The 13,246-nt window shown below is 34.4% G+C and overlaps 1 protein-coding gene across 6 annotated transcripts in view; it reads left to right on the top strand.

Annotated features, from left to right (window-relative positions):
• The window catches only part of CARMIL1 (capping protein regulator and myosin 1 linker 1), a 344,450-nt gene extending 333,108 nt beyond the window's left edge, over positions 1-11,342 (top strand). For 3 of the 6 annotated variants that reach the window (XM_031946771.1, XM_031946768.1, XM_031946772.1), the window contains 2 exons: positions 1,195-1,344; positions 10,319-11,342. In XM_031946771.1, coding sequence (XP_031802631.1) covers positions 1,195-1,344; positions 10,319-10,455 — 287 coding nt within the window. In that variant the 3' untranslated portion in view covers positions 10,456-11,342. The remainder of the gene's footprint in view (positions 1-1,194; positions 1,345-10,318) is intronic. The other 3 variants (XM_031946773.1, XM_031946774.1, XM_031946770.1) reach the window with 2 other exon arrangements.
• The last annotated feature ends 1,904 nt before the right edge of the window (positions 11,343-13,246 follow it).

The raw sequence follows: 13,246 nt of genomic DNA, 5'->3' as shown, positions 1-13,246 counted from the left end.
TTCTATACTTGCTTGCTCTAAAACTGTATGAGGCCAACTTTGAGAACTTCCAAAAGAATGAAAACCCTGGGGAGAGGGGGCAGGGCAAAATGGCCCTTTGTTCTAGGACAATTAAAACTTTGAAGTGGGTAAAAGTTGGAAGTTTAGTTTTTTTTCTTTAATGACCAAGTTTTTTTTTTAAATAACACCAGTAACCAAATGAGAGTCTGCTCTCTCTCAAACGTCTGAATAAATGCAATATTGGATGCCATGACCATGGCCTTGCCTAGTTTGAAATGTTCTTGTTTCTTTTCCAGAAAAATGGGGCATAGAATGAATTGCTTCTAATACATTTCAGGGGAGCTGGAATAGGTATTTGGATCTTTTCCCAGCAGCTATTAGGATCAGGTGCTGCCCTTTTCAGGAGTATATAAAATCATGCTTTTGAGGCTAGATGGTGGGGGGTATGAAGGTTAGCTGTGCAATTCACTGTTTTCCACTCAGAATTCCAAAAAAGACAAGTCACAGTGATTCAGATTTCCTTTGAGCTTGAGGTATAATACATTGAGAAAAGATGTAGTTCAGAAACAAATTTTAGACATAGGCATATCAAAGGTAGTGAAACATTCATTTAAAGGTTTCACAAATGCTCATTATCAGATTTTTCAGCTGGAGTTACCTGGGAAATAGAGTTGCTTGTGAATAAACACTGCCTTTTGCTTCAGAAAAAATTCCTAATCACTCTGTTTCAAATTTTTTTATGCTTTCTTCATGCCAATTACTCCCGTTTTCCTTGTTCTGTGCTTTCCTTTGGACTAGCATGCCCAACTAATTTCTGAAACAGGTAAATCGCTGCAATTATTCCTGATTATTCCATAGTGAATGTGTTTTATTTTTTTTTATCCATTGCAGAACAAAAATGGAAATAGAATGCACTTTATAAGGTTTTTGTTTTGTTTTGTAAATAACTTTTTCGGGCAATCTCAAAGCACACCTCATTTTGCACTACATTTCCATAATGTTGGCTGTTGAATTCTGTAAATAACAGCAGATATGCCCAGGACTGAAACTATCTGAATAGATAGCCTGTTTCCCTTGAATCATGATAAGTGGGGTGGATAAGATGATATTAAATTCTTTTTTTAATATTAGCTTCCACAAGTGGATTTATTTGCCAATATTGACAAGGGGGTAAAATGAATCCCTTTTCCCCAGTAGAACAAACAGGAGATTATAACAAAAGAGATTCAGACCATGACAATGACAAGTTCACCAGTGGAGGAAAAAGATCTTCAAAACTGTACTCCACCACTGCGGAAGAGGAAGTGAATGCAGTTGGGCACAGGAAGTCACAGCCAACAAATGGTTAGAACCTTCAATTTTCATCTTTCATGGAATCAATGCTTAAGAACTGGCACTAAGATTTACATTTAGTTGCAAGGCAGGTCATGGTGTTCCATTCAGCGGGGTGAGTTTGGGAAATTATTCAGATAACAGTAAGTATCCCTACTATAGAAACAGATGCCATTTTAACATATGCCCCCTCAAAAAATGTTACAGGAAAAAAAAAATCTCAGATTGATGTCAACTAGAATGTTCACAGAGGAGTGAGCTTACTGTGGGAGAAGAATGACTTATTGCTTGGCATCCAGTCTGCCTTTCAGGTGTATTTATAAAAATCAAATATTTCTGTTCTCATTCTTCTTGGCTGAGTTGTAACTACTGTGAAGTGACTGGACTGGAGCATAGGGCATTGAATTTAGAGTTCACTGATGGCACTTGTAGCATTCTGGCAGGATGAAAACAGCAGGACCAAGGAAGCTAGTTAATAAGAACAATTAATTAGAGTAGGAAACTGCCAGCTGTGCTGGAGTGAGTTCTTCCACCTACCTCCACCTTCATGCAATGGCCTCTCCAGAAGCAAGTTTTACACCAAAGCCTTTGTGTCCTGTATGGAGACCATGTCTTCTACTTAGCTGAAGATGTGCAAAATCTCCTAGTTATGGCTTTACTCTAGCCAGTTTTCTTTTGAAATATGTTTAAGCTTGAGTCTTAGGAGCCAAAGAATTTTAAAATTATAAGGGACCTTAGAAATGATCTCTTTTGACCCTTTTTACTTTATTGAAATCTATATAGGAAAACTAACTTGTCTGAATTCACATAAGTGAAGAGGCAGACTTTGAATCTGGCTCCTCTGAAGCTAAATCTGGGTCTCTTTCTATAGACAATAGCTAGATGGCTCAGTGGATAGAGTATTCAATTTGGAGTCAAGAAGCCCTGGTTTCAAATCCTCCCTCAGACACCTATTAACAGTGTGACCCTGAGCAAGTAATTTAACTTTAATTTGCCTCAGCTTCCTCATCTGTAAAATGAGGGTAGTAATCATACCTACTTCCTAGGGTTGTTGTGAGGAACCAATTGAGAAGCGCTTTGTAAATCTTAATGTGCTGTATAAATGCTATTAATACTACAATGTAGCATAAACTTTTGAGAATAGTGGTACAACATAAGCTTTTTTAGAAGAAAGGGATGACATAAACCCAATAAGCAGTAATAGATCTCTCTGCCATATATATTAGTCCAGGTAGGAATTTTCTCATTATTTAGTAAAATAGGGGGAAAAAACTGCAATTACATTTTTTTCTTTTTCGACACATTGTTTGCTCTTTAAAGTTCCTTCAGTATAATTGTCCTAGAATATGCAGTATAAATGAAAGTCATCAAAAGAAGTAGGAAAGATTTTCATGTAGTTTTCTTTATTGTATAACACTTTGAGAGAGATGAATAAATTTTTTTATAGTTGAGGGTCTGGGAAAGGAAATGTCCTTTCTCACTTGTTGCTATTTCTTATAAATATGGATTAGAAAATTAATGGCTGCCCCTTTTAAAAGAGATTTTAATTTCCTATAGAAGAGAGAAAAACAAATGTTCCTATGTTTGGTCATATTTGAGATTTTTTCAGAGGACTCTAGATCATGAAATGAAATGAATCTTTGCCTTTCTTTACAAAGACCATTTGGTTTTTACTAATAGGAACTTGAAATTTGGTGATCTCACAAGGTGTCGGATGGGACTACTGCCCCACCACCATGTCTCCAATCTTTTTTTCTAGGATGATAATAGATTTGCAATGAACTTATTCACTACTGTGCCTGATCTGCTGCTAGCTGACCTATGGCATGTATTGAAAGATGTCTTGTAGGAGTTAGAGAATCTGGACCCAAAAATAACTATGAAATAATCATATGGTAGTAGAAACTTCAACGTTTGACTTGTTGACATTATTTAATAAGCATTTTTTGTGTCCATGTGACATGTACTATGCTAGTTATTTATTGAGCATTTATATGACATGTACTGAGTTAATTAGAAGGGATATAAAAGTAAAATAAAAGATTACCATGTTCTTGCAAAACCATTTTCAAAACATCCAATAAGTCAAAAGTTAAAAAAAGATCTTGCCCCTTCAAGAGAAAAAAGCAAGCCCTTCCACTTTAATTCTTCTAATAGTATCTATGTCCAAAGGTAGCAGTTTCCTCCAGAAGAAAACAAATGACTTAAATTATAATCTATCTATTTATAAGATTTTTTTAACCTTACTCTCTAAATCACCTAAGAGTCATAAAAGGACGTCTAAGGACAAGTGGTTTTTCTGAAATGGCAAAAATCCTATTTATGAAAAGTACCTGTAGAATCAGTCTCTGTACAAAATGCAAGTAAATTCTGGACATTTGCATTGAAATGGCTGAATTATCTTGTTTATGGTCCTATTTATACAGAATGGATGACTCAGTTTTTGACAGTTACAATGTATATGATGAAATGAATGCACTTATAACCTTTTTTTTTTTTTTTACTTACGTACTTTCTCTAAGGAAGTACCAAAGTACTTTGTAAAATGGAAAAGTTGCAGCTCATCATCCAAAGGATCAACATTCCAAAAGTCATCTAGTAATGTTTAGAGTAGGACTAATCTAGAGTCAGGGAACAGAGTGCTAAGAGTAGGGAAAATGTTCTCAGTAAAATATCATACACCCTTTGACATGCTCGTTGATTTAATCACATTTAGTTGCTTTGAAAAACAGTCACTTTGAAACTCTTTAAATTGAATTCTTTAAAGCTAGTAGTCTCTAGTAAATTCCAGTCACTCGGGATTGCAGCCTCCAGATCATCCTCGACAACCCCACATCCCCAACCTATATAAACAAGACAGTAAGAATTTTTTATTCTAAATTCCACAGCTTTTTCATCCTCCCATTCCCTTGCTCCCTCCAGTACCCACCTATCACACCCAGTTTTTCTACACACACAGCCATCACCTTAGTTCAGGCTCTCCAGTTGGATTAATGTAGTAGCTTCCTAATTGACCTCCCTGCCTCAAAGCTCACCCTTCTCAAATCTATCTTCCACATTTCTGCCAAAGTGATATTTCCAATGAACAGTCTGATCATGACCTCTGTAGGAGCTTCCTATTACCTCTTATATTAAATGCAAATTACTCTGGCATTTAAAGCCCTTCACAGTTTCCAAACTGGGTTTCAAAACCTATATTATATATTATTTCCCTTCATTCACTCTTTGGTCTAACTAAACTCACTTCCTTTCCTTTCTTCACATGTTCCATCCCATGTCCTTTTGCTATGTTTTTTCACGTGTCTATTCTACTCTTTTTCTTTTTTTTCCATCTCTTAGAAAGCCTAGCTTTCTTCAAGGTGCCATTTCCTACACAAGGTCTTTCCTGAATCTCTGCAGCTGCTCATGCACCCCCTCTTAAAAAATTTTTTTTTTTGTCTATACCTTTAGGATCTGGCACAGTACCTAGCACATAGTAGACATTTAATCAAGTCTTACTTGATTGGTTCTAACATGGAGATATCTCTGGGATGTTAAGGCTATGTCAGAAGTTAAAATGCATCAGACTTCAGGTATAGACCTAGTCATAGGCTATATAGTGTTAGTGTTAGTTTAGTGTTAGAAGTAAGATGGGCCACTTAATTCTCCTCCCCACCACCTGCCCTATGAACAATATATTAAGGCAAGCTAGTAAAATTACATTAAGGCAAGCTAGTAAAATATGGTGTGGTTAACAATATACAGTGAAGAGAGTACTCTCACTCCAATGAAATTAGGAATAAAGTGTTGAAGCTTAAGACCACTTGAAATTGGGTCACCATGTAGAAGCTGACCTTTTAGCAGTTTACTTGCCATGGCATCTTCAAGCATTAGCATACTTCATTTTATAAGCACCAGAAAGGTGGTGATTTTGTTTAAAGAATGGCAATTATATTTCTGCATGAATGACTTTAATTTGTTAGTGCCAGTTCCTAGCACCTGTTTAAACCTTTGAGAACTGAATAGCATTCTGCTTTCAGAAAAGAGTTTTGGTGTTCATTTTACAATTAATGAATAGCATTTAACAAGTCTTTTAAGCTGAGCTGCAGATTGTCCCTCTAATAATTCTTTCAGCAGCTTTATTTACACAAAACAATTTTCTTATTCCCTTCAGACCTGAGCAATATTTATGAAACATACAGAAGCTATTGTTCTCAAAACATGCTGCATTTTTTTTTCATGATTATTTCTCTATTTTAATTGAGTCCTGGCTATTTTAATGTTTATTTGGCAGGTATTTGTATGCTAGAATATTTTACCTTCATTTATTGAAAATATTTCTAACTACAGCTTTTGTATCCTATCATTTTCTTTTTCCTCTTAATTATAAGCTATAATTTTTCATTATATGTTATACTATTTTGTTCAGGAAATAGTTGTTTTTGCATGTAGTGTAAATGGATCTTTGGAGAAGAAAAGGTAAAACAAAAGACATCTGATATTGAGGCTTTGTTTTATATCATCTGTCCCATCCCAGTAATCAAACTTGCATTCTACAAATAGTTACTATTATTTGGGGTCTGACATTGAATTGCCCTGCCGTGTTGCATTTCTCTCACAAGGGCAGATTCCATTTCTGTCCTATGTTATCCCCAAGAGAAATGTAATAGCGTATTGCCACTTTGGCTCATTCTAGGAGGGATGAGCAAACAGTTGGTGAATGATCCTTTTAGGTCATAATAGATTTAGCTTTCTAGAATATTAGTATATCATTGTAATTTAATGGAGGGGAAAGCAAAAAATTTGATCTAAGGTAACTCAAGGAAAAAAAAATCTTGTTCCTTATGGAAATCTGTTATAACAGTGGTAAAATTGGCCATCAATTTATATATAAATCAAATCATTTTGGAAAATGAAAAATTCCATTTTTGAGCTTCTGCATTTGAGGTCTTGATGATAATAGATGTGATTTGAATACAAATAGGTTATTTAAGTGTTGAATACCATACACCTAGTTTGCTTATCCATTATTTATAAATGTCTTTTTTTTCTCTCAGTGTGCGTGGGGCACACATAAAGCTTATAAAACAGAATAGTAACCTTATATAGGAGGATTTATATCAGGGAGGTTTAGTGTCAAAAATCTGAATTAAAAAAAAAAAAAAACTAAAATTAGGCTAAGTCAGGTTGACTGCGCAGGTATCATCTAGGAACTAGTAAAAGATGTAATATTTAGCTTGATTTTTTTAAAAAAGAGTTTAATATAATTTTAATTTAATATATATAATATATAATATACATTTTTACTTCAGGTACATATAATTAGTAATACCATCTGCTAACCACAGGCCTGCTGTGTGATCTTTAATAAATACATAACTCATCTGTAATTAGCATATTAGATGTATGCAAATGGATATTGCTAAAATTCTTGAAAATAGTATCTTCCCTTAGGAATAATTACCCTAAAGGCTTGTTTATAATATTAATTTGGCATAGGGAATTAACCTAAGAGTCAGGAGCTCTGATTGTAGATCCAGATTTTCTAATGCCTGACTATATGATCTCAGATAAATCATTTGCCCTTTCTCTACCTCCATTTTCCTACCTTTAATATGGGGATAATAACACCTTCTCTGCCTGCTTCACAAAGTTGTTGTAAGAGAAGAAGGAAATGGAGCTGCAAAAAAAGTTGAAGGTAATATAGACAAGATATTATTAGCAAATCCCTTCTTTATAGCTAATATCAATGTAAACCAGCCTAGTATTGGCCAAATGATCACTATTTCAGAATTAATAGAAGGATCTGAAGTACTAAAATCTTCTACTTATGATAGATGTTGAAAAGTAATACTATTGTCTAAAGCTTATAGCCAATCTTTTGGAAGCATATATACTATTTTGACATTTATATACTGTATTTGGTTTACATCCTAAAACGTGCAAATATGCTTTTGTTCTCCCATCCCCAAAAGTGATGTAATTGACTCAGCATACAAATAAGCCCTTTTGAATGAAAACAATAGAATAATTATAATGGTAATAATGGTAGCCATCTTTATGGTGGGGGAAAGAAGAAAAAAAGAAAAGAAATTTACATGATAACTTTAAAGGGAATAGCAAGTTGTACATAACAGACTTGCAGTTTCATGTGCAATCATCTTTCTTTTTATTATATCATATTATACAAATGATTGTTTTATTCCACAAATTAAAAATAAATGTGTAGTAAGGGAGAGAAAGTAATAGAATATAAATTTATTACAATCAGAGACAGCCTTTTGTATTTGTGTGCCTCTAGCTTGCTACGCAGTAGCCCCTTAACAAATGTTTGTTGGTTGATTGATAACAAAGAATTTTTAAGCCAGAACCAGTTTTTATCAGGGAGATCATTGTGTTGAAGAGGATCTTCTGTGAAGCATTTTAGAAAGATGAATCCTTTTATTTTAAGGAGTAATGTCTCATTATTAATCTCTGGCTCAGTTATTTTTAGTTGTATGAATTTCATTGTTTAAAATAAATAAGTATGGGCTATTTTACATTACATGAGTTGAATACAAGAATTTTCCTGAAGCCAAAAAGTTGAATACAGTGAAAAATTAAAACAAGATAAAGCCAATATATCTGCTTTAGAAGATCAGGGAAAATGAGTCTATTAAATTGGTTTTGTCCCTGCATCCTGCAATTAAAGTTTATTAAGAGGTAACAAATTCAAGAGAGACAGCTAACTCCTGTACTTTAAACTTTAATAAAGCAATCATAGCTAACATCCCTGGTGACTGCATTTATTTATGGCTGAATTTTATAATGATTCTTCAAGATGAAGGTCAGGAATATCCACCTGCATCAAGTAGCAGGGGAGGATTTTAGAGGTGCAAAGCCCCTGGAAGATTTTCTAATGCAATCCAACCCTATCACTTAATAGAAGAAGATACAGAGAGAAAGATCAAATGACTTATCCCAGATCTTATCAATAATAACAATAATAATAAAATAATAGCAAGAAGAACTTGAATATCTTTAATAAGGTCTACAAAGTGCTTCCCACACCATACTTTGTGAATTAACTATTACAGGTAGTAATGTATCTTCACTTTATAGATGAGTTAGAATGAGAGTTTAGCTTTAAAACCAGGTCTTTTACTAGATCCAGTTATGTCTCTACTATATTAGCTGCTTAAAAAATAAAGTTCTCTTTGGACATTGCCATTATATTAATTTAATGTCTAAGAACAATTTGAAGAATATAGAGTTATAAATAACTTCGAAAAGGCATTGATCATCCTCAGACATATCATATTCACTGCTTTTTCTCCTTAATATATTTGGTAAGTGCAGAGTAGAAATCGAAAGGCAGCTTTTCTTTTTAAGGATCCAAAATCTGTGATCAAAGTTGTGGCCTAAAAGTAGCCATCATTCTGAAAAGATAAATATCTCACTCTTGAGAAGTTGGAACTCAAGATTACTTTAACACACTTCAAGTCTTATTTCATATCATTAACTAAAAATTTAAATTTTCCTTGGCTAGAGATCAGAACCTGGGGATGACCACAACCTTGGCAAAGGAAGTCACGATATTGTTGTTTGGATCTTAGGCTATTAGGGTTAATGAGTCCTCATTTCCTGAACACTCTTTATTAGGTTAACAACTAAAATAGCCAAATGGAATTTGTGAGCCTAGTACTCATGGAGCCAGCCAAATAAGAACTTCAAATGCATTTTGAAGGATTTTCTGGAAAGAGATACCCAAAACTTTTGGGAAACACTTGAATTGCTAAACTAAATAAGGCAGTTTCATTTTTCATTCAAAGCACACAAAATCCATACTTATTATTTTTAGCTAAATGTCTATATAACAGTCATTGTAAATAACCTTTAACAGTCTTTAATAACATATAATGTAGTACAGAATTTAAATCACTTTCCCCAGGAATGGAAACTATAGTGCCTTTTTCTTTTCTCCCTTTTGTTTTTTTGCAAAGACTGTTTTGTCTCTTGCAGAACCTCTGTCTTTGCCAATAACCAGAGCAAGAATTGATAGCAATAATACCTCTGTAAAGAAAGTGATTTTAGTATACTTGCTGGTATCACTTAATTTTTTATAAGTCCCATCCCCTAGAGAGCAAAATTGAAAGGTCAAATAATTAGTAGAATATCAATCAGTAAGTCTGACAGGTCCATGAAGACACTGTACTTCTCTGTACTTCATTTAGCATCCATTACCAAAAGTCAGAATAAGTCCTAAATCATCTACTCTACACCTAAAATAAGATATGAATATCCTTTCAGAAAGTTTTAGAGGAAATTTTTACCCATTTCTCTCTGCTAGAAAATAGTTACAGTTCAATTCAACATTTATGGAGTGATGAAACAGTAAACAAATGAGAATCATTCATCTTTGTATTGTACTTTAAGAATTATACAGCACTTTCCTCACAACACCTGTGTGAGGTAGTTAACACAAACTGAGTTACTCCCATTTTGCAGACATAGAAATGGAGGTTCTGAGATGAAGTGACTTGCCCACAATAAATGTCAGAACTTGGATTCAAAACCATGTCTCTTGAAGCTTTCCCCTAACCCTCCAATAAGACAATCTCTTTTTTCAGATACCTTTCAGTATGATGGAAGAGGAAAGACTAGGTCAATTTTAGAAATATCATCTTCTTCTACCTTCTAAAAATGTCACTGCTCCCTTTGATAACATCTCCCAGAGGACCTGAACAATTTCTCTGAGGGCTTCAACATGAGGGAGAAACCCTATGAAACCCCAGTAAATGGGTAGTCTAAATACATACACACATTTGTTAATAGAGGATTTAGTATTTTTTCCTGTCTTTAGACTAAAAATAAAAAAAGCCCTTTACTGATAAATTATAACCATCTGTCCCAAACTCTTCATCTTCAGGTGCCCCCTTCTCCTACCCTGAGTTGGCTAGCCATGCTAAATCACTGGCATTCCCATGTAGCAAACTCTTTGAATAAGTTTCTTCCTTATTTGCTGCAGTTTCATGGAAGATCCAAGGACACCAGTCACCTGAACACCAAGAGCAAAGGCCGAGGTCCTCCAGCAAAGATGGATACCAAGGCAGCAAGTCCAGCGATTCTGGAGAAGATGCAGAAAAAGACTTTATTTTTGTTTAAAGGGATATGCCTTGCAAACAACTGACTGTACAAGGTACTTTTGTAGCCTTGGGTACTGTTTTCTGTTGGTGCATTTGGTTTTCTTTCTTTTCTTTTTTTGTGAATAGGAAACAAATTTTTTATTAATGATATTCAAAGCACATTAGTTTGGTCTTTCCTTTTCTTGATGATGCATTTGATTCTCAAACATTCCTTTATATGCCTTCACTAAAAGCCAGCATTCTGCTCATGTTTCCTACTGGAATTTCTCTGAAGCAGCTATGAAGAGTGCCCTGCCTATGGGTTTGGGGAAGGCAAAGAAAAGTAACTGGAAACCATCTCACACGAATCCACTGTGCAACAGGTTGTGTGTGGTACTGCTGAATGTAAATGTGTCAAATCTGCACGTGTCCGACAAAGAAATATATACTTGCTGTATGCAATTGCACATTGTAATTATAGTCACAGAGCACACTAATAAATAATTTGTACAAATTATATATATTAGATTCCTGGGTCTGGGTTTTACATTCTCCCAGAGAGAATGCCTTTCTCCCTGTTAAACTGTACAGAAAAACAACAACCCTCAATTGGTTACATTGCATACTGTCAACAAGCACAACTAAGGGTGGAATAGAACCATGACTCTACTAAATCCTTGGATTAATGTATATAGTTGATTGGAATGAGGCAATCAAGATTTTATGAATATTGGTGTTTGGGAGGTTGTTTTCAGTTCTGTCTGCATATTAGCTCTTAATGTGTGATTTAAGAGAGATATAATTAGACATCTGTAAAAAAAAAAAAGTACTCTTTTGGGGGCATATTTCAGAGATATTCATTTACATTACAAGTTGAATTTTATTCATATGTATATTTGTACCAATAAAATGATTTTGCAAGTGGAATATTGGCCTTCTCCATGTCTTCTTAAGATAGACTTGATTATTAGTGAAGTCATTTCATTCTTTCTGGGAAAAAAACATTGGAATAATCACAATTGTGACACACCACAAGGGGAGCTATTACATTCAGAACAAATAATTATTCAGTATTACAGCTGCCTACCATATCCAGTGTAAAGGTAAAAAAATTTACATAAGGATGAAGAATCAAAAACTTATCAGTGCTTTACACCTGGCTGCATGACAAACAGATTTCCATATATTTTGAGGCCTGAAGAAAAGCTAAAGGCTCAGTCTAATTTCTTTTGTTGTTCTGAAGCTCCTTATGGGAGAGAACTGAGTACTAGGGTCAATCACTCCATGGATGCAGATGAAACTCAAGATGTGTAATATGGAGAATTTGGAGGGGCCAAGACATCCCCATCTAAAAGGTACCCATTTCTTAGACAAGCCATTCTTGCCTAATAAGTTGGAAAAAATTGAAATTAAATTGAGTGATTCATGCCTACTTATATTTGGCTGTACTCTTGAGCTGGGCCAGTTAAAGTTATATCCCAGGATAGGCTCAAATAAATTACCTAATGCAGTCTCTAACATTTTAACTAATAAATGCTAAAAGAGGGCAGCTAGGTGGCACAGTGGATAGAGCACTAGTCCTGAAGTCAGAAGGATCTGCGTTCAAATGTGGCCTCAGGCATTTAACACATCCTAGCTGTGTGACCCTGGGCAAGTCACTTAACCCCAATTGCCTCAGCAAAAAATAAGTAAATAAATAAATGCTTAAAGAAAAAGCCATAAAACTCAATAATATAGGCCTTTCTGAAGCTGTGTTTTATAAAACCTTGGTTTCATGTGATATGAACAGGAATTCTAAGAGAAATTTGTAGATAAGTTTTTTGCCTTCTAGGGTATTAAAATATAAAACTATATATGTGTGTGTATATATATATATATATACATATATATGTATATATAATGTTAAAACTATTTGAGTACCAATTCTTGGCATGTAAATGTATTCTCTAAAAATTCTTTATTTCTCCTAAGCATAATTTAGAACTTTGGACCAATATAGATAGTTTTAGCCAATGAAGTTCAGTCTTAAAAATGAGACATCTGAATTTCAAAGAATTTTTTTAAAAGGTCAGAAAAGTAGCTTGTGGCTATCTAGTCAAGGCCTCTGGCTCCAAATACAGTATTATTCTCAAAGTAGAGAATCTGTAATTAATATAGAAGGTCAGAACCATATTCTCAACCTTTGTTATGAACAAACATGAGAAAACTGAGTTATCCTTCTTTGAAAAGGATATAGATTAAATGATAGGGGTAGAGAGGGCTGGGAGAATTCTTTGAGGAAGTGTCTTTTCTGCCACAATAAAAATTTTGTAAAATCTTTAAAAGTTCTTTTTTTTTAATTTTTTATTTTTAACAAATAATAATGATGGTGATGATAGCTACCATTTTTGTAGTGCTTTAAGGTCTTCGGTATTCTGTACATATATGATCTCATTTGATCTTCATATCCCTGAGACAGGTGCTGTTAACTATTATTGCCATTTCCAGATGGGAAAACTGCGTCTGAAGACATAGGCTGTCTTTCCAAAGATTTACAGATGAATTCACGTGAAAAGGGGAATGGTCTAAATGATTTCTGAGTCACTTCCTATTCTATGGAATTTTGTCTGACTAGAGCCTCCAAATCACTCTACAGGTAGGGGGTGTATAGAGAAGTAAAGACAACTTGGGGAGAACCAAAAACAACACAACAGTGGGATTAGAATATATGCAGAGTAGATCAAAACTGGGTGTCACCAGAAAGCTTCAAAGAATGAACAGATATGTATAAATACTTGTTGATTGATGGTTAGCCACATCCTGCCTTTTGGACCAGTCAGAAAGAACAGGAC

Source organism: Sarcophilus harrisii, chromosome 1, assembly GCF_902635505.1.
Source record: "Sarcophilus harrisii chromosome 1, mSarHar1.11, whole genome shotgun sequence".
NCBI lineage: Eukaryota > Metazoa > Chordata > Mammalia > Dasyuromorphia > Dasyuridae > Sarcophilus > Sarcophilus harrisii.
The sequence above is the reverse complement of the archived record's forward strand: the minus strand, read 5'-3'. Positions and strand labels throughout refer to the sequence as shown.